This window comes from Rhinolophus sinicus, linkage group LG04, assembly GCF_036562045.2.
Source record: "Rhinolophus sinicus isolate RSC01 linkage group LG04, ASM3656204v1, whole genome shotgun sequence".
In the NCBI taxonomy this organism is placed as follows: domain Eukaryota; kingdom Metazoa; phylum Chordata; class Mammalia; order Chiroptera; family Rhinolophidae; genus Rhinolophus; species Rhinolophus sinicus.
In genome coordinates, this window is record NC_133754.1 from 149,664,218 (window position 1) to 149,685,264 (window position 21,047).

The 21,047-nt window shown below is 42.4% G+C and overlaps 1 protein-coding gene across 7 annotated transcripts in view; it reads left to right on the forward strand.

Moving 5' to 3' along the window:
- The first annotated feature begins 1,567 nt into the window (after nt 1–1,567).
- LOC109449935 (TLE family member 4, transcriptional corepressor) overlaps nt 1,568–21,047 on the forward strand; it is a 143,828-nt gene continuing 124,348 nt past the window's right edge. For 5 of the 7 annotated variants that reach the window (XM_074330584.1, XM_019736683.2, XM_019736684.2 and 2 more), the window contains exons 1-4: nt 1,568–2,464; nt 3,284–3,381; nt 4,498–4,561; nt 5,784–5,828. In XM_074330584.1, the coding sequence (XP_074186685.1) occupies nt 2,420–2,464; nt 3,284–3,381; nt 4,498–4,561; nt 5,784–5,828 (252 nt within the window). In that variant the 5' untranslated portion in view covers nt 1,568–2,419. Of the gene's footprint in view, nt 2,465–2,777; nt 3,010–3,283; nt 3,382–4,497; nt 4,562–5,783; nt 5,829–21,047 lie in introns of those variants that run through there. The other 2 variants (XM_074330587.1, XM_074330585.1) reach the window with 2 other exon arrangements.

The following is a 21,047-nucleotide window of genomic DNA, read 5'->3' on the forward strand; positions in this document are numbered from 1 at the left end:
GAGGACTAAGGGTGGAGGTGCTGCCTGCCCTGGGTCGCCTGTTCTTGTCACCAAGTCCTCCCCCACCTCCTTAGCCCCTTTCCTAAGGATGCCTTAACTCCCTAACCTCCCCCACCCCCCCCCCCCCAATCTCTGCCGCCGGACATCCCCACCTTCCCAGCCCTTGTCTCCGCGGTGGCCGACCCTCCATCTCTGGTGGCACGCGTGGCCCCTGCCCATTTCATCCGCGACAAACTGGACTTGTTCCTCCAAAAAGAGGGAAAAAGAGGAACAGATTTTTTTCCCCTACTGAACAGGGGGAAGGAGCATCTTGGGGCGCACAGGGACGTTTTCTTCCTAGTGCCGGGGCTGGCACCCAGTTGACACTGCTTTAGTGTTGACCCATTGACAGTCTACGGGGTGAGGATGGCCCCCTCGACAAAGTTTCTTTGGGAATCCGGCGACCCCTGCCCTGGGCCTACAGCCCCTCTCGGATACTCCACTGTTAACGCCCGCACGACCCCGGGGCGCAGCGTCTTGGGGCGCTTCTTTGAGAAGAGTTGCTTGCGGGAGGCGGTTCCGCTTCGGGGTTAAATGGCAATCACAGCCCTCACGGGGCTCAGAGGGCTCCCGCGCCCCCCGCTCCGGTCAGCGTCTCGCAGCTCTGTCTCCGGCTCTAAACAAGAACAGGGGCCCGAGTCCGCGTTCACACGGAAAATTATGCCGGCTCCAGCCGCGCGTAAAATTGATGTGAACTGAACGAAGTGGGATCGGCCTGATCCTCCCTCTCTTGTCTCAACAGGGGTTTCGGCGCGTTACACAAGGCCGAGCTTGTCTCTTTAAGGAGACATTGGACCCTAATTAGTCCGCATTCCTGGCGCGGCCGCGGAGCAAGGGGCCGAGGTGTTTGGGTTGGAGGGGGGTGGGTGGGAGGACCAGACTCAGAAGGAGATTTTCTGACTAGTCTCCAGTCTCACCGCCCCCTCCACCCTCTTTATTTTGCCGCCACCACTGCCACCAACACCCAGTTCTGAAGAGGCAGCCAGGGCGGCAGCAACAGCAGCAGCAGCCGCCGCCGCTTCTCCCAGGCCCACGTTACTTTGATTGACAGCTGAACAAATGTTTCTAAGGTTCGAACGCTCGCGCTAAGGACCGTCAGCTCAGGCGTAGCTCCGCCTTGGGCGGGCCATCTCCGCTCCGCCTCCTCCAACCACATTACGTTCTGTTCATTGGTCCGAGCTACAGAGGACGCCCGGCCCCCACGTGGGTTCCAGCCCGATCGGCTCCTCCCCACTGGCTCGCCATTTGTCAGCAGTGAAATGATGGGCAGTAACACAGAACGGCGATTAATGTTCAGCCATCTCCGATTGGTTGCTGGAGACGCCTGCTGCGCCCGGGGTGGGCGGAGCGCTTGGAGAGTGCCCCAGAGCGGTCGCGTGGCCGGCCGGTGATTGTAGTCAATCTGGCCGAATCCTCAGTCGCGGTCGCCAGGGGCGCACTACATCTCCCGGGATGCTCCGCGGTCCCTCCACGGACGGTTGTGAATATGTATCAGAATGTTAATGATTAGCTGATGCTAAATTTGGTCAAAGAAGTCACCTACACAGAGCGTGTTGTTAGAGCTGTTCTGAGCGGGTGTTTTGGGCTGTTGGCTGCCGTCTTCCCCTTCTCACACACTTGTATATTATTTTGAGGTGGTGTTCGCGGAGTTTGAAAGGGGAGAGAATTAAAAAAAAAAGCCGCAAGCGTTTCACTCTCTTATTTTTATAATCCCCTTCAATTTGGGGTTAAAAAAAAGACAAGAAAACAGGAAGGAAGAAAAATAAGGAAATGATGTGGTGAAAGAAGCTAAAAGGTGCCTTTTAAAAAATCGTTGCTGTGAAGTGAATAAAATCTCCAGAGAAACCAAAAAGCACCGCCGAGACCTCTTCCGAACCAAAGGAGTTTGTGTTTGCTTTTAGGAAAGAAGAGAGAGATCATTCATTCGGAGGAATACCAACCAATTAAAAGACAAATAAAAAAAGTTTGGAGTGGGACGCCGAGCGAGCGAGAGCAGGCGGGCGGCGTTGCCGGCGGGCGCTGGGGCGCGGAGCTAGCACTTTCCCGGCCTGGGTGAGCTGCGCGGACGCGGCGCCGGGTTCGGCAGACGCGCCTCGGCGGAGCGAACGTCGGAGCGTTGCCGCGGGAGACGCGCGCCGGACAATGCCCGCGGCGGGCCAGTGACGCCCGCGGGGAATGCGGAGCGGGCCGGCTGCCCGCACCCAGCCGCCGCCGCCGCGCGTTCCTGCCGCCAGCGTCACGCGAGACCCGGCGGGGGCCGGGACCGCCCGAGCCGCCCCTCGGACCCGGCCGGCCGCCACCGCCGCTGCCTCCTCCTCGGGGCCATTAAAGCAAATGAGCCGCGCGCCTCTGCCCAGCGCAGCCAACTAAATCGGTTTGGATGATTCGCGATCTGAGCAAGATGTACCCGCAGACCAGACACCCGGTGAGTGCGGGCGGCGGGGCGCGGACTCGTCGGGTGCTGGGGGATTCCCCGCGTCGCCCCCTGCGCTCCGAGTTGTATCTTTGGCCGCAGAGGCGTGGAGGGCGGCTCCAACCCCGCGTCCCGCTCGTGGAGCGGTCCGCCACCCCCGCCCCCCGGCGCGGTGGCACTCTTTGAGATGGGGTGCGGAGAGGCAATTGAGTTGTAGCCATTTTCTTATTGTTGTCTTTGAAGCCCTTGGAAGCCGCGCGGAGCCGTTAGCCGTCCCCGCGCTGCGACTCCTCGAGGGGGGGGTGGCAAGCGATGAAAGAGGCGCGACTCCGCGCCGGGGCGGGGAGGGCGCCCTCGGCGGCGGCGCGGCTGGTCCGGCGGCGGCTGGGGAGTGCGAGTTGCCGGCCCCTTGCGCCGCGGGCTCCAGGGACACGCGAGCCAGTCAGCCAGCCGTCCGGCCGAAGAGGGTGGAGGCCGCGTGCCGCCTCCCCCCAACCTGACTACGGCCCGACGCCATGGCGCGAGTCCCCCCGACGGCCCAGTTTCGATTCCGGGTGGTGAGGGAGTGGGCTCGCCGCGCCCTGGGAGGAGAGCGGGGTCTCGAACCCGTGGGTCCCCGGGATGGTAGGAGGACGCGGGGGCCCGGGGCCACCCCGAAACCAGTTCCTGCCGGCCTGTGCGGCGAGGTGGGGTGGCAGGAGGAGAGTTTTCGTCGCTCTTTGCCGGCCTGCATTGACCCCCCCTTCCCCCCGCTAGCTCCTCGCGGTATGTTTTCTCTATCTCCTTGCCTCGCTGTGATGTGGGCTAATTAAATATTTTATTGTTCTTTAGGCACCGCATCAGCCTGCTCAACCCTTTAAATTTACAATTTCCGAGTCCTGTGATCGGATTAAGGAAGAGTTTCAGTTTTTACAGGCTCAATACCACAGGTAACGATATTTACTTTAGCTGATCCTCTTGTTTGCTTAGCTCTTGCCCCCCCAACCCTCCCCCCCGTTTTTTGTTTTTGTTTTTGTTTTGGCCACCACAAAGGTGTTATCATTTTTCTTTGTGGGCAGAAAGGGCAAGTCGAGGCCTGTTTTTCTTGGGCAGGTGTAAAGAAATTAACCATTCCTCCCTTCTCCCGTAAATTAAAAAGGAAAAAAAAAAAAAAAAAAAAAGGCAGGCAGAACAATCGAAACTGAGGAAGACTTGGAAAATGCTGAGGCCAAACTTTCGATATTGATTTATTGGGGCCAGGAGAATGGAAGGTTGGGGAAGATTCTGGGGCCTTTTGACTTCTTTGGTTCTTTATTACTACGGGCTTGATTCCTTCTCACTTCTTTCTGTCATTCCATTGAAATACAAGAGCTGCGAACCCTGGGAAGTCGCAAGTGAGCGGTTTCATTACTTTTATGCTGAAAAACATGCTTTTGTTTTAGGAACGATCGTTAGGCTTGGAGTGCTTTTGAAATATTTTTCTTTCGTTGGCCTTTTAATGACGTGTAGTTTTTATTTCATAAATGCAAGAACCAAAACAAGCCACTGAACCCAATCCACACTTTGCCCCTGGGTGGTGGTATTCAACTTGTCTCTGTTTTGGAGGGAAAAAATGAGACATCATTCATAAGCTGTGCTTGATTCATATTTTCATTAGTCTCTTCGTGGAACATTAAAGAAAAAAAACTCCCTTGTGACATTTTGGGGGACTTGGTTGTGTTTGGATATGTAGACATTATTGATTTTATTGTTCTTGTTTTATTAAGTGGATTTAGTGAATATTCATTTCTGGATGAGTTTCCGGAATTGAATTGGCTAGAGGGTTTCTTTTTTCTTTAAACAAACAAAACCCCACATTTGATCCTTATTGAAAGGGCAAGTCTAGGCTGGTTCCAATCACCCCTTTCCCCCTGTTTCTCCTTCAATAATGAGGGTGGTGTTTAAAACAGTTGATTAGGCATTTTGTAGGTGATGATTTAGAAGAGGGAAATAATGTGTTTAATTTACATTTGAAGGATATAAGTCAAGATCTGTTTTGTACTTAGATTTCTTTATGTCTTGAACAGCCTGAAGCTGGAATGTGAGAAACTCGCCAGTGAGAAGACTGAGATGCAGCGGCATTATGTCATGGTAAGAAAACTGTGTCATAGATTCATAGTGTCTATTAGTTGGGGATACGAAAAGCAAGAAGAATACGTTCATATTGCTGGAGACTGCGAGGTAGATCACAGTCAGTGCCAGTGCAGTTGAGGTTGTGAGAATGTGGCCATTAGCAACCTGTAATTCTAGGATGTTATAACTTGCCTGTGACCACCAGCTTTGATAAGAATTTTCAAAAAGTTCAGCTAGGTGGGGTATAATTTTCTGTGCTTTGTTTTTACAGATTGAAAAAAAAAGCACAAAACCTCATTTATGTTTTATTTAGAGCCACAAGCAAAATATCTTTGTGTTAGTGGTTTTCTTTGTTGTTTTATTGCTCTTGCTCTAAACCATTTTAACCAATTTTTCTGGAAACTTAAAATTTCAATGGGTTTTATTTCTTTAAAGATGGGTATTATTATATTATTATACTGATTATTATATTATACTGATGGCTAACAAAAAGACACCAGATACCTATTTAAAATTTCCCTCACTCTTTATGTTACTAGCGCCTGTGTATTTGTGTGTTTTCAATCTCTATAGTGTTACATTGGTTTGAGGAGTGTTGTCTCCTGTGTAAACTCATTTGTTCTAACAGAATTTCTATAATGCCAGTTATACTACATGTTCAAAAAAAATCAGATCTGCATTTTCAGAAGTATTACCAAGCATATTTTTATGCTTGTTCATAAAGGCTCCGGAGTAGCTCATTCATTTCCTGTCAGGCCTTTCCCCTTTGACTGTATGAACATTAGCAGTACACTGAAAATGAGAAACTGAACTCTGAGGTAGCATCACTTTTTGGAACAGTTCTTTCAAACCATCAGCATTTGTATGAGACACATTTTTGCCATTAACTTGCTTGCTGTGCCCAGGAATTAGTCCATGTGCTACCACATTTTCATGAGATCTTTTTCATTCACCTGCTTCTGATGTATAAAAACAACTGGAGATGTTAAGAATGCTCTGTTTGAACTTGATTATCTTAGTTTTGTGAGTTATTCTCTTGGAGTCTGTCTTAAGGCTGCTAGTTTATTAGGCTAACGGTAGTGGTACAATGTACCTCCTGATTTAACAGCAGAGGTATTATGGATATTGGGTTTAGGTGAGGCTTTTATGTTTGTTTTAAACATACTTGGGGGAATTTTGAACAAACAAGGGAGACTGTTTGATGAAAGATATGAAATAATTGCTTTTCCTTCTTTGACAGTATTATGAAATGTCCTATGGGTTGAATATAGAAATGCACAAGCAGGTGAGTTATGTATTTCTTTATAACCATATTAAATGACAGTAATTCAATGCACTTTAGAAAGAAAATTGTATGTTTTGCGTTTTATTCTGCACATTTATTTTTGTGGCTACCTGTATTTTAAAAGACTAGTGGAGGGAATGCTATATTTTTACATGTGGTTCCCCATCGCTTTTGCATAGTATCCTAATTTTTTATCATTTAAAAATGTGATTTAAAACGTCTCAGTGCATGTTCAACTTTGTACACTTTAAAAAAAGGATGCTAAATTTTAAAATAGCTCTTATTTTTCTTTTGATAGAGTTAATTTATGTATTTTGGGCATTGCAAACTTGTCTTATGAAAGAGCTTTTCTGGGAAAATATTAAAAAGGATAACTGTAAATTGTGTGGAGCCTTCGTTGACTTGGTGCAAAAGAATGAATAAAGGGTCAGCTGGGAGGATCAAAATGAAATTTGTGGCACTAGAAAAGAAATTGGTGTAAAATCCTTATACTGGTCCCCCGAGCCTACTTAGTTGGATCTTACCAGGCACTGTAACTGTTACTCCCCAAATTTGTACAAAGTAAATGAGCCTGAGAGAGGGATGTGATAAGGTCAACACTGGATCTTGAAATCTAGCAGTTAGTTCAGCCAAAAAAAAAAAAAAAAAAAAAGGATAATCATTAGTCAGAAAGCATTGAGAAGTATGATTCAAACAGCCTTTTTTTTTTTAGGAGACTGAGTAAAATGGTTTAAGTTTCCAAGATAGAAAAAGAGCATATATATAAAATATTATTTGGCAATAATAATTCCTCTAGGAGGCATTCCTTTTTAGTGATCGCCTAGGGAAAGTACTTCAGGTCTGACTCAACCATTTCAGAGTAGGTGTGTATGTGTTTACCTGCTGGGAAAAGACAAGGGAAAACTTAATGCTTTTCATGTCTTATTACACTCATGGTGGATGTCATTACCTTCTAAGTTTAGAAAATATGACCACATATTATTAGGCTTTTACAACTTATGATTCTTTTATGGATGTTCAGAATATACTCACATAGTAGAGCTTTAAAAGATGACTGTTAGATAATAAAAAAACTATTGGATAAGCAGTATTTGAAAAAGTTGGGGAAAAAATAAGTTATTACTTACACTGAGGATTGTCTTGAATTTCAGATACTTTTTTTTTTAACTGTATTTATTTGGTTATGTCAGTATTAACATTATAATATAGTTTGTTCTGTGTTAAAATTAAGTTTCTTAGTTTGGCCTCTTTGCCATTTCTGTCTAGATTAGTAATGTAAATATCTCTTGCTTAAACAAAATCCATCAGGCTTATGGATGGACTTCCCTTAGCTCTACCCTACAGGAATAAATTACGTGAGAGATACTGTTTGTTAGTTGTCCTTATTACATTCATTTTTCGGCCTGGATCTTGTGCATGTCTTCTTTTTTTTTTTTTTGTCCTCACCCCACCACCCAAGATTAATTGGTGTCTTTTTAAAGATTGGACCAGATGATTAATGTCCCTTTATTTTTTTTCCTGTATCTTATTTGCCATAACAGATCTCTTTATACCATTTACTGTTCTGAGAGGCACAGAGTTTGTAGTATTTGACTGTATTTTTTTTGGTGGGGGGCGAGGGAGGCTGTATGGGAGATCCCTTAATTTTACACATTTTATACCTCTGTAATTCTGTCATCTTGTCCTACTGACTTCAAATACCATCTCTTTAAAATTGAGAATGGAGTACATTTTCCCTTTTTTTTCCTTGCTTTTAAATTCAATCATATCAAGAATCCTGAGGGCAGTTTATCACATTATGAAATATAGACAGGCCTGAAAACCACCTACTTATTATATTTTCTTTCTTTTACCCCTTAAGCACAGAGGCATATCTGTCTTTATTTGTTTTCCTAGGCAGACAGCCTTGGTTCTTCTTGGCCTCTCTTCCAGATGCACTTGCTGGATACCCTCGTAATGGAAAGCAGCAATAATGCAGGGAAGTTGCCCTGCGGCATAATTGGGTCTCATTCTCAAGATCGGGTTAGGCTTATTCACTTATTAGATTTGTGTCTCTGAAGGGTTCAAGAGTAGGAGTCCCCGGAGTCCTTGGAAGTACCCTAGTAATTGGTGGCCCTGATATTTGAAACCTTTGTGTATTTTTTGGTTAATGCTCCTGTTCTTCTTGGCTGCTGCCAGCCACAGCGTATTTATTTTTAGAGAAATTTTTCATTGGAACAGAAAATGATGGCTGTGATGGAGTCATGACTCTGTGACTTAGCAAATTGATAAAAGGATAAAAAGCACAGAGCAGTGACAAACAGGGTCAGGGTCCGGTATTATGGCCCCTCCCCTTTCTGTATGATGCTTATCGTCAGTCACCCTGTGTTGATTCTGATAGAGGACTATAAAGTGAAACCTTTGGGGAATTTGTCATTCTGAAATGAAAGCTAATGTAATTAGTACCAATTAAAGTACATTTAGTAAATTGGATTTAATCTTAATTAAGCCTGCAGAATGTTGCCAATTTTTAACAATTATGTTTGAGAACATAATTAATTTAAATTTTGGTAACTGAGTAAATAGCATTAGTCTGGTAGAATTAGTTGATTTTTTTTTTTTTTTTAAAGGAGAACTCGGTGACATGACATGGAATTAGAGCATAAAATAGGAATCTAATTTTTGGTAATCTTTAGTAGGATCGATAGAGCTGAGCAGATGAAGCTGGAAAAAAACCCCAGAAAAGTTAAAGACAGGAGTGTTTTAGGCTATAGTGTGAACTGGTGCTTCACCACTGTCTTAAGTTGTAGCATGAAAGTGAAGATGACAAATGGGACATGGTTAGAAGGCATATGTTTTATTGTGATGTCTTTATAAGGGAATTTTTGAAAATGAAAGAACATTGGCCTTTATTCCCTAAGGATTTCCCTAAGTGTGGGGTTTTTGTTTTTTGTTTGGATGGGATAGTTGACCCACCATTTACTTGCTACTTTTTTTGCTGATTGTTCCCTCTATAAATACAGAGTGGCTTCTAAATGGGTCAGTGACCGTGGGCAGAACAGGGTGATGCATGCATTTGATAACATTGCTAAACGCTGCTTGTTCCCAGCCTTCACCTGTAATGCTGTAATTAAAGAAGACTGCCCTGATTTAATCTGACAGCAGTAGTTACCACTTTAAAAAGTGAATATTGGATGTAGATTAGGAGTAATAGGTAGTATGTGAATTCATCCAATGTGAACTGTAAATGGAGGTGAACATAACACATTTCGAGAACATCTCATGATTACCTCATAGTTAATATTCTGTAATCTGAAGCTCTCTTTGCTTCTACAAAAATTTAGTTTAGCATTTGAATTTTGGAAATTAGAACATTTTAGAAATCTGTACCTAGTACCTAAAAGAAATGAGTACTGCATATTTATATACACACGTTTGTGTTTATGTGTGTGTATAAATGCATATATTATGTGTATGCATGTATACAATGTGTATGCGTATGCATGTATATATGTGTATACATAAAATTATTATTTTTTAATCAGAGCAAGAAAACTCCTGTTTCACTCCAAGCCATGTAAATTTTATTATGAGACTTGGGCCACAACCATTTGAGTGCTGCTAAAATATTAATTGAATAGAAATGAAAGGGCCTTGCCAACTGATAGGATATCATAATCATAGCCTCTCTGGTCGATGGTAAATGATGATAAATGACATTAGGAACCTTTTAGCAAACTGTAATAACTACAAGGAGGGAAGCAGTATGGATTTGCATTATATCTGATACCCTCTAGTACCAAGTGGATTGCCAATACTGCTTGTTTAGCATTTTCTAAGGGCAATAGGATATTGATTTCTGACTTACAAGGAACAGCTCTATTTTCACCATTGAAAAGTATTGCAGGTTGTTAAGAAGAAATTGACTTGAAGAGGCCGACTGCTGCCCATCATGGAGCAAATAAAGCAAAACTGCCGAAGCATGGTGGAGCAGCGAGACGGGCCCTCAGCAATTTGTTGCTATTAATTTACCATGCTCGACAGCAAATCAATCGGCATCTACTTCATCTGCTGGAGAAAATGCTGTCCAGGGCAGATAAAAGGCTCGGCATGGTACAGAGAATAGACTGGATTGGCCAAAAGGAGGCTGCAGTTAATGTGTAAATAAGTGAAATCAAGGCCACAGTTGCAGAGGAAGCTGTTGTTAATTAGGTTGGTGCTTTTTCGTGAACTATTTTAGAAAGCAGCCGAGGATTTAGAGCATAGAAAGAGATTTATTGAGGTTGAAGTAATATACGACTGGCATGACATTCCAGCCTTGAGTGTACTTGATTCTAGGGTGTAGTAAATTTATTTGGGGACAGGGCTTGCAATGAAAGTCAGTTTGTTTAAAGTTCTGTGTAGACCAGATTTCTCATAAGGAAACTTCTTTTGTGCGTTAGTCATTTCTTGCCTATCTCCTGTCTTAGATTGTATATGCTTAGAATTGGAGTAGTAGATGCAGGAGTGGTGTTTGAGAATGTAGGCAAAAATGTGTCTGTTGTTTGTATTCTTAGGCAGTGACTAATTATGTTTTTCAGAAATGGATGTGATTGAGCTCTTGTATAATAATGAAAGTGAACAATTGTCAAAGCTGGGGTGTTCTGGCTGAAAGTAACTAATAAACCAATGAAAATTTTGCTGACAAAACTTTCTTTTGCTGTATAAACATTGGAAAATAATAATCTAGAGGGGCTGCACAGTGAATGGACACTAGTAAAACTGAAAAATCTAAGCGATTACAAGTGAAATTTTGATGACTGCAAAAAAACTCCAGATACAATTAGGAGATCGTGTGTGGGGAGGAGGGGGGAGGATTATTTGTGTTTTTGAGTTTTTCATTAAGGTATAAGGCCACCTTTTCTAATTTAAGATTACTCATATTTTGATAATATTCCACAATTAATACTGACCAAGTGGAGGTTATTGGTAGTGTTATTTTCTACCCTGCCTTTCTGATTTGGACATTTTGGGGATAGGGAGCCAACTTCAGCCTTGTTTAGTAAATCAAGGCATATGTAGATTTTAAGTTATAAATTTTTGAAAGGATCTAGCATTAGCAAAACTATGAGAGGATCTAGCATTAGGATAGTTGATACCAAGTGGCAGTCCCTTTGGCAGGACCCAGTGAGCTGTTGTTTTCCTTGTCACAGGACCTTCAAGAGAAGCAGATCTGGTGGAGGAATTTGACCTGTCAGGGAATGTGCATAATTCGGAGTGTTTTCTGGATGGCATAGGTTTCCCCCTTTTCTTGCATGTTGGGCTCTTAATTTTTTCTTTCTTGAGGTCTCGTAGAATATCTAAAGGTGTTTCACCTACAGCAGTGATTGTGGAGTGGAACGGGAATTTCCTTTTAATGGAAGCAAATGTTTATTATATATCTGACATGTACTTGCCACACTAATCTGGGCACATTGCCAAAATTCTTTAATTCTCACAGTGATCCTAAGAAAGGGATTATGTCCAATCAAAAGATGATTAAACAGGATCAGATTTGCACATGGTGCTAGAGTTATTAGGTAGTGGATTCAGGACTTCAGATGAATTTACCTGGGAGGATGTCTCTTAGGACATGGGTCTACCTTGCGTTGGAGATTCAGCCCCAGTTCATTCTTGGAATGGGGAGCTCCCTGGGAGACTGGGATAGTCTTTAGGTTTGTCCTTGAGTCACCGAACTTCAGGCTCATTCTCAGAACTCCTGGAGTGTGGAGGTATTCTCTACAGCCCTGCTTAGAGTTAGGGCCTCAAGGCTTGGCCTGGACTTTCTATCCAGATTGCTTTTAATGGATGAGAAGGCAGGGGTTGCTTTCTTTCACTTGGAGTCTCCCACAAATGGGGCAAGGAGAGTTGTTTGCTTATCATGATCTGGTTTGCTTCCTCCCTGGGCAGCCTATTTCTCATTTGTTTACAAACTTGCTCTTCTTCTATTTAACTTTTATCTTTTCCTTGTGGCTTCTAAAACTATGCCTGAAGACAACTGGCTGTTTGTTAATCACCATCTTGTGGGTTTTTGAAGGGGGAAGCTAGGAGGGGAAAATGTGATGTTTTGTGGCCTCTTTGTAGTTCAGAAAGAAGTTCTTAGATGCAGGAAATCACACGCAACTCAAACTTTTAAATGAAGGCAAATGTTTTGCTTTTACGGTTAAAAGATTTTCTTTGCAGCATTCAAACAAAGGGATATTTCCTTCTTACTGCTGCATACTCCCTACTGGATATTGTTTATTTTTATTTATTTTTTGTTTTGCTGGGCAAAGTTCTTTGTAGCCTAAGTAATATCCCTTTGAGCTGAGTTGGACTAATAAACTAACAAGACTTTAGGTATACTGTGTGCCTCAGTGAAGGCTAGATAGTGCTGCAGAAACCGGCCTCTCATTCTGACATTCTTCATTTCATCTTTCCTTTTCCTAGAATTGTATTTTTTTTTCTTTTTGCACTATAGAATAGGTAAAGTCAATTGGGAATTAAATGTTTAAAATACTCGTATGCAGTTAGAAGTTACTTGTGTTTGTTTTTAATGAGAACATTTTTTATTGCCTTTGATGTGACTGGATAGTCTGATGTATTACTTCAGGCCAGCAGTGATATATTTGGCTGTGGAGCAAATGAAAGGGACGTGATATTTAGAAGGTACTTTCCGTTGATCCCTCCCCATACCTTCTCTTAGAAACGCCAACACTCCAGCAGTGGCAGCACATCCAGTGGCCTTGTGGTTAAGGTGTCAGCACTTTGGCGAGTGTGGCTGTTGGAGAGAAGTAGGAGGCAGCATGTTGAGGTGTCGGCAGCTGAGCATTTACACTGATAATGACATTTTGCAAGGCTGAGGACTGGACTTGTTAGGAGTAAGTGCACTGCAGTGTTCGTGAAATCGCTCTACTTTAAGGGGGAAGGACCTCAGAAGTTACAGTCAAAAGCGAACATTAGTGTTGTTTTGACTTTGCCTCAGTAACACTGTCCGAGGTGGTGGTTCTATATCTGTAAAGAGGGATTTAACTGGCATTCATCAACACAAATCTCTATACCCTCTCTGTTTTCATTGGACTTGACCCAGCGTTTATGCCACGCTCTTGCTATTTCTCTACCACCAAGCGAAAACGTTCCTCAGAGAGCGGTAGTGTGTAACCCATAGTCTACCAAGGGGGACGAAGGTTAAGGTGTGGATTTTCTTAGCGGGATTGTGAAAGAAGCAGAAGAGAAATACTCCCTGAAGTCGCCGGGGTACTCGGTCCTCTGGTGAAGTGGGTCACATTATCATCATTTGTGAGGATTTTGCCCACAAATGCTTCACAGTTTGTATTGTGAAGGGAGCTTCTGCATTTCATGGAAAGAAAGGAGGGCTGCTTGCTGGCCTGGTACCGGACTTGGGCTCCGTCCACAACCGCACTGGCCACGGTGTGCCTCGGATCCTGCAGTGACCCGGTGTTTGCAGCAACTGAGGCAGTGAGAGCTTGCGGGAAGAAAGATGGATATTGACGTTCTGATTTTTCAGCAAGCTTATTTTACTTATTATTCTAATTAGAATTCTGTTCTTACTTTCTAACTATGTATTCTGCTTCTGGTAGTCTGGATTATTTTGGTTAAAGAATTTGAAAATGCAAGGAAATATAACTGGAAAGAACAGCAATTGTACAAATTATGAACACTAGTGCTCTTTCTTTACAGAGACCTTAAGGCATTTTATACGTTCTCCTTAATCTTCCAGATGTTCCTATAAAGCAAGTAGCAAGCTTGGATGCATGTATTTATTTAAATAGCTTCTGTCGGTGGAGTACCCGACAGTTTGCCAAGTAGTGCCATTCCACTGGCCTTCTTGAACAGATGACACTGAGCCTTAAGGGCTTAAGAGACTAGCCCAGTGTCACAGTACTGGAGGCTCAGCATGCAGGCAGCGAGACCAGGCTTCACGTAGGCCTGTGAAAGGCAAGAAGTCGCATAGCCAGAGTCCATGGCAGAAAAGGAAATGGCTTTCTTGACTTCCCTTCCAGGGCTTCCTTCACTGACCACGCTGTTTGCAAACAGCAAATAGTGTGCTTGTTTCTGTGATGCTCTTGACTGTGCAACATGGGGAGCAAAGGGGTGCTACTGGCAGTCTAGGACGTGTTACAGTGTCATCTCTAGCTAGAGATTGGATCTGTGTTTGTGTATGAGTACAGAGCCTCCCTCTTCTTTCCTCTCCCATTCCAGTGTCTGGGCCTTGCCAAAGGGAGGCTAAGATACACAAGTTAAAACTTGAAACCTAGATCCCCTTTTAGCGAAGCACTGAAAAAACCTGGCTGTTCTGGATTCCTAAAGTGTACAATGCAAGCACACTGTACTCGATATAAACTTGTGTCTTGCCAGTTTCCTCTGTCCTGCTAGAACGTAAGCTCCCCTGGAATGGGTGTGTGTATTGTTTTCTGCCGTGTGCCCGATGTTGAGAATGGTGCCTATCACAGAGTAGGTGCTCATGAAATCTTTGCTGAATGAGGGAATATTTGCATTCAGATTGAGCTAGCCAAGAATATGTGTGATTTGGTATTTTCAAGGACATATATAGGTTGCAGGATAACAAATGCAGAACTTCCAAGCCTAGCCAGGTCTGTGGCGCCTACTTGCTAAGTTTGTGGAAAAATGGCAGGCAGAAAGGGAACATAAAAGCCTCTGAGCTTGGTGTGCTTTTCGAAAGCAAGGTAGGCTAATGGAAGCAGAATACGTGTATATGTATTTTAGCATGTGGAGTCCACCTTTTTAAAGATACAACCATGAATCCTTCCTAACTGAATTTAAAATTTCAGTTTGAACATCACTTTATCACTAGTCAGTGTGTATATGAAGAATTTTTGTACTATTAATAGGCCAGTATACATGTGGTTAGAGTGAGTGTGGGGAGATACTGATCTTAACTACACTGTGGTGTGTTTAGCTAACTTCCCTCTAAATCAGTAAAAATGCAAGCTTCTAGTTCTTTTCAAGGGACAAGGAACTCTGAAGATATATTAGTTTTTTTAGTGGAGATGGGATAGTGTTGTTGAAATAGTAATAGTAACAATCGTAACAAGCGATTTTAGAGAGCTTGCTGTATGGATAATATTTCACTTATTCTCACAACAGCCGTATGAGATTTTAGTATTATTTCCATTTTATATATGAGGAGGCTGAGACATAGAGAAATTAAATAACTTCTTGGAGATCAGCCAGTCAATAAAACAGGTCCTAGGTTTGACTCCATTTCAGATCCCTGGTACGATAAGTTTTCCTGCTGCATTCCAAATGCTGTGTTTGGAATACTGTATTACCAGCACACCCTGCTACCTCCCCCAAAATACTTAATTGAATCCGGACATTCAGATTCTGGTTCTGACCTTGCCGGTACCCAGCTGTGTGGTATTGCTGAGTTCCTTAACTTTTCAGGACCTCTTTTTCTCAGCTTAAAATTAGAGTGTAAGTGAACGTCAAGATCTCTTTGAGCTCCTTCGGTCTAAGATGACTGTTTGGTTTTAGTCTATTATTTTTTTATGACCTAGTGAACAAAAATTGAGACTCCATATCACTTCTTTTTAGTCGCAGAAAGTCCTTTTTAACACCTATTTTCAGAGTCTCCCCCCCACTTCTCCAAGTCTAAAATTAACCTAATGAAGCCAGGAATAGAAATGGAGACACCCACACACACACCTTTATGTTTTACCAAGTACTGTCTTATCATTTAAGTCCTGATAATGTTGCTAAAGCATTTCCTTCATCCTGTGGGTAAATAAAATAATTCAGGTGTTAAATGACAAAGTCCCACAGTTAATTAGTGGATGATTCCTAGTTCACTGCTTCTCTTAAGGTCAGTATACAGGCTAAAATAATGTTGATGCAGAACTAGAGCAGTTATTGTAAAATATGGCATAAAATACACACACACACACACACACACACACACACACACACACACACAGAGTATACCAGTGCTGCTTTAAAGTGATTAGTTTTTACTCTTTTCCTTTGGCCTATATTAGAAAATTTAATCATACAACTTCTGAAATTATGTGAATTATAATGTAATCCAATAGTTTTCTCCCAAAGTGTTGAAGGGATATGTAGTAAATTACCTGTTGCTTAGCTCCTAGGATTACTTACCCTTTCAGAATCCAATGTATATGTCAGTTTCTCTAGCTAACATTTACCTTGTGACACCCAGAGTAAAAAGCATGTCTGTAAATTGGCTTATAATGAGCTTGAGATCTTAAATCCTCAGTTTTCTTGTATTGTCTCATCAGGATTCTTAGGGAAAGTTTGGACATTTCAATTTGGTTCATAATAAGTTAATCATAGGTAAATAAAAGAGAGGGGAAATGTTTAATCTTGGCCTTTTTGAGCTGATGATTCAAGGATGTAGTAGAAGTGTCCTTGCACCTTCACTAAGGTGTAGGTCCTAAAGGGAAGATGTGTCTTCTTACTGCTGTATCCCTGGCACCTAAAACAATGTTTGGTAGAGGAAATGAATGAATCAGTGCTGGAACAGCTCTAGGAATGGTTTAAGTTTGCATTTCATTGCATTTCTTATAGCACTCTACATTTGAGTGCTGACCACCCTTGTGTAAGCTTTGTTTCTGCACTCTTAGGCAGGACTCGGCTTTATGAGGAGGAAAAAAGGCCTCGATATGAGGGCAATCCAAGGTTAGGAGTTCTCATTGCAGTTCTGCCACAGGTCCTTGAGCTGGCGATTGGGCATTTTAAAAACTTAGGATTGGATTTGTTTCCAGACGATGATTTATTCTTTCAGCTCTTGCATGATATGATTTAAAAATGATCAGTGTTAGCAAAAGCTCTGTTCCTAATTTTGTTGCTTGATACTAGAGGGCATGCCATTTCAGTAAGTTAAGGTTTAGAATCAATTTTATATATGAGGAAATAGTAACATTTTTTTAAAGAACCTTCCTTGGAGAAGTTAGGCTTTGTAGACGGCAAAAAAAATCCTAACATTGCCAGTGTTTTATGATAGAACCACTTGCTATGTAGCTTGCTTCTTTCACAAGGCTAAGAGCATATACAGTGATGACATGTAGTTACAGACTTGCATATGTGTATCGTTGGTATTAATCATAATAAGTTAACGTTTATTGAGCACCTCCTGTGTACCAGTGATGCACTGAGTGCTTCAAATGTATTAGTTTAATTCATAAACGTTTGAGGAAGGGATCTGGTTGTCCCCATTGTGTATGAGATGAGGAAACTAAAATAAAGAGAAGCTAAGAAATTTGCCTAGGGCTTTATAACTGGCAAGTTGCAGAGGGAGGATTCATTACCATGCCACCTGGTTTCAGAGCCCATGTTCTGACCCACTTGGCAACACCTGCCTCCTATGTGACCATTTTAATGTGGTAAACTTGTTTTGTTTTTGTTTTTTAAATGTACCTAGTTTGTCCACTGTGTTCTGTACACAGTGAGCTTAAGTGTTACAAATAATAGTGGACCTCCTTTCAGGTATACATTTGTATCAGAAAAATGTTTTTTGAATTCTCAGATCAAGTTTTTTGCTGCTAGTCCTTTTTGAAAAGCGTGGTATAGTTTTCCATTGGTTTGGTGTGGAAGAGAGCAGTTCTCTCATTAACTGAAGCAGCTTTCTCCACCTAGCTGCCAGACCTCTGCACTCTGCATGGGCAGTCGTGCTCTGGCGCTGCTTCACCAGCCTACAAGTAGAAGGCACACTTTTTTTTTTTTTTTAAAGGCAATAGCTTTGGTTTTCAGATTCAGTTTTTCATTTGCAAAACAGTTCCTTCACTTTTTGCTTCAGGACTTTTTACCAGTGTAACTATTGAGTGGAAATATGCTTTGGGGGTCGTTTTTAAGTCAGGGCTGCAGAGCCATGTACATGGCCATGAATTGATTAATTAGTCCAGGTTGGAGAAAACAGTATATCTATCTACACAGATAGATCGATATATATGTGTGTATACACACACACACACATACATATATATAGTATTTGTGTGTTTGTGAGAGAGTGTGTGTCAACAAGTACACAGCTGGCTCATGGCCTGATTGCAAGCCTATAGATATTTTTATACTTCTGATCATGAAATTTCTCAAATAGGCACAGTACCTTTTATAATCACATGAGAATGTCCAGAAGACTGGAAAACCATTGAGTGCCTACCTGGGGTCAGAATAGGAATGCGGGTAGTTGGCTGGGTTTTAAAGGACCCACATAGGCCTTGAACTTATATGCAAAATTGTGTGTCTTTTTCTGTGGGAGAAGAGTCTGTAGCACTCACTGATCCAGTAAGGAAACGGGGGCCCAAACAAAGGAGTTTGAGAACTCTTTCTCTAGACCAGTGGTTTCAAACTGGGAAAGTTCTGTTCTCCCAAGAACATTTGGCAGTGTCTGCAGATACTTCTGGTTGTTACAACTTAGAGGTGTTACTGGCATCTAATGGGTAGAGGCCAAGAATCAGCCTGGTCTGGCTTCTAGTTAATTATGTTGTTTTGAGAGAACCTGTCAAACTGTACTTGTCTTTTCAGGTTTTTTGTTCCCTCTCTCATGATGATGAGCAGAGTAGAGTTGGTGGTAGTAGGTTCTTATTTCAAGTTCAGAATGAAGATATTACACAGTTTTCTGTAACCACCATTTTCCTAAAGAAGGGAGAGTGATCGACTTTTTTCTTGAAAAACTGGACTAGCAGAAATTTCTTGCTTAAAGTGAGGCCCAGTTGTCCTGGCTACCCATTGAGGGCCTCAGAATTAGTCTTAGTTCTTTTCGATGTAACAGTTTTTCAGAAATGTTGTCCTTCATTAGCCTTCCTTAGTCCATGCTGAATACTCTGTTATTCCAGCCAGTCTCCTGGACACCCATCTGCTTAGTACCAAGATGTATTTGATGGACTGGGCACCTGAGAATTCATCATGACACTTGGGTCTAATGTGCCCCAGCTGAGGGATCAGGGCAGATCCTGCTGCAGAACAGTCCTTCTGCTCTTTCCCTTAGCTTCACCGTTAGGTCACAGTGCATTATACTCGTCTTTGTCTAGTCCTGATCACATTGTCATAAACAAAATGGAACCTTTAATTTTCTAAGTATCATGAGAGTCTAGAACATGGGCTCATTTTATTTTTGAATGCATGGGCGTTGATCAGTGAATATAAGTTTTACTTGGCTTACTTTTCCTGCCTGCGTATTCCATTGTGCTGTGCTATGTATGTGGGTGACTATTTTAAAGGCTTTTGATTGTTTTGGGACATAGAACTGTTTTGGAGTGTGGCTTATTACCTCTAAATATGTCTGCCTCGGTTAACCTCAAAAAATAGAGTTCTCCTAAAGTGACCAATAAAAAGCATGGTGGCAGTTCCACTGTTACTTGCTTGAACATTTTTTGGCTAGGTTGGGGGATACAAAATGCTTTTTTGGGCTTCTTAATGGAGGAACTGTGTCCTGAAAAGTTCTAGTGAGCCCTTCTTAAGTCCCAGGAATGTGGAGATGACAGCTTTACTTCCTTGTAAGCCCTTTTCTTACATTTATGAGGTTTCAGATTTAGGAGAGGCTGGGTCAAGCATACAGTGTTAATTTTTGTTCCAAAAGACGCATTAGAGCTGATTGTCCGGCTAGGACTTATTTTCAGGGAAACATGGTAGTACATTTATGTACAAAAACCTTGCTTTTTAATATGGCAGCTCATTTCCAAATGCTTGATATGGCTGGCCTAGGAAAGAGGCTGATAGTGAGGACCTACTTTAACCAGATCTAAGCAGAGCTGATAGGATTTCCTTATAATTTAAGTGAGAACTCTTAGGATATTTGCATCAGTGTCGATTCATACAGAAAAAAAATTGGTGAGATCTTTGTAAGGTTTGGATTGTGAGATGGTATTCAGGCTAGCTTCCCAGGTTAGATTTAGAAATTCCATTTTTTCTTTGATATTCGATTTTATAGTTTGGAGGCATGCATTTGTCACTTTTGTTTTGAGGCTCACTCCAAAAATTAACTTTCTAAATGGAAATATTTAGCTTCTCCAACTGAAATATCTGGAACTGGATCTACAAAGATTAAGAAGATTTAAACCTGAAAAAGAACTTAATCCTCGTGAAGGTGTTGTATTCTTTCTTCATTGGGAGAGTTACTTGGTAAAGAGAGAGTAGTATTGGACACCTCAGATGGAAGGCAAAGGCTATGATGGTTTTTCATCATTCATTCAACAAATGCTAATTGACCTATTATGTGCAGGTGCTTTGAGCGCTATTGAGTTATGAGAGGTAGAAAGAACACTTGCCTCCATGGAGATTATAATCTTTTATGGCATTTGGACGAGTGTAAACCGTACAAGGCAGTGTATGGTGAAGGCAAAAGAAGTCGTGACAGCAAAAGAAGAGGAAATCTTTTCTGGCTCAGGAGTGATTAAGGATGCCGTTATGGAGGATATAGGGACGTTTTAGTGGGACCTCACGGAGGTCGTCACTGCGGCAGGAAGAAAGGAAAGCGGAGGATTCCAAGTAGAAGCCACAGAGATAGGAAAATGCTGTTCATGTTCAGGCTGTGCTTACCATTTCCACCTTGATTGCATGGTAGAGGAGAGAATGGTTTGAGGAGGTAGGTTTGGGATGCATTGTATTAGGTTGGTGCAAAAATAATTGCGGTTTAAAAGGTTAAACATAACTGCAAAACATGCAATTACTTTTGCACCAATCCTAATAATAGGCCTTGAATGCTTGTTCTAGTATATGGGCTATTGAAGGAAAGCAAAGGGGAGATTAATCAGACAGTAGGAAAGGGAGCCTGTTTGTTTGGTTAATTTGCTTAATTCTCAGCAGCAAGCATGGGGTCTGACAGCAAGTGTTCAGTAAATGTTGGTTGAAATGATTTGAGTGGAGAAGGACATGACTGGAGGGGAGAGGGCTGAATAGGTGACCTGGGGCTGGAAAGGAGGAACCCAAGTGAGCCAGCAGCTCATGGCGTAAGGGGTGTGGAAATGCATAGGAGAAAGGCCTAAGACAGTACACAGACTGGCAGAATCATAGCACCATTAATAGGAAAAGAGACGTTGGAGGGGGAAACTTGGTCTTGATTATGCTTAGGGGGTGAAGTGCCTAGGGAGGAGAGAGTGACAGGAGGAGGAGGAAGGAAGGAAACTGAGTTTGTTGCTTCTCTCACCGTCATGTGTTCACATCAGCACCTTCCTTCATCTCCTGCCAAATCGGTGTTCCTGCCAAGAACCTCTAGGATTCTTCCTTAAGATCTGTTTTTGTGCT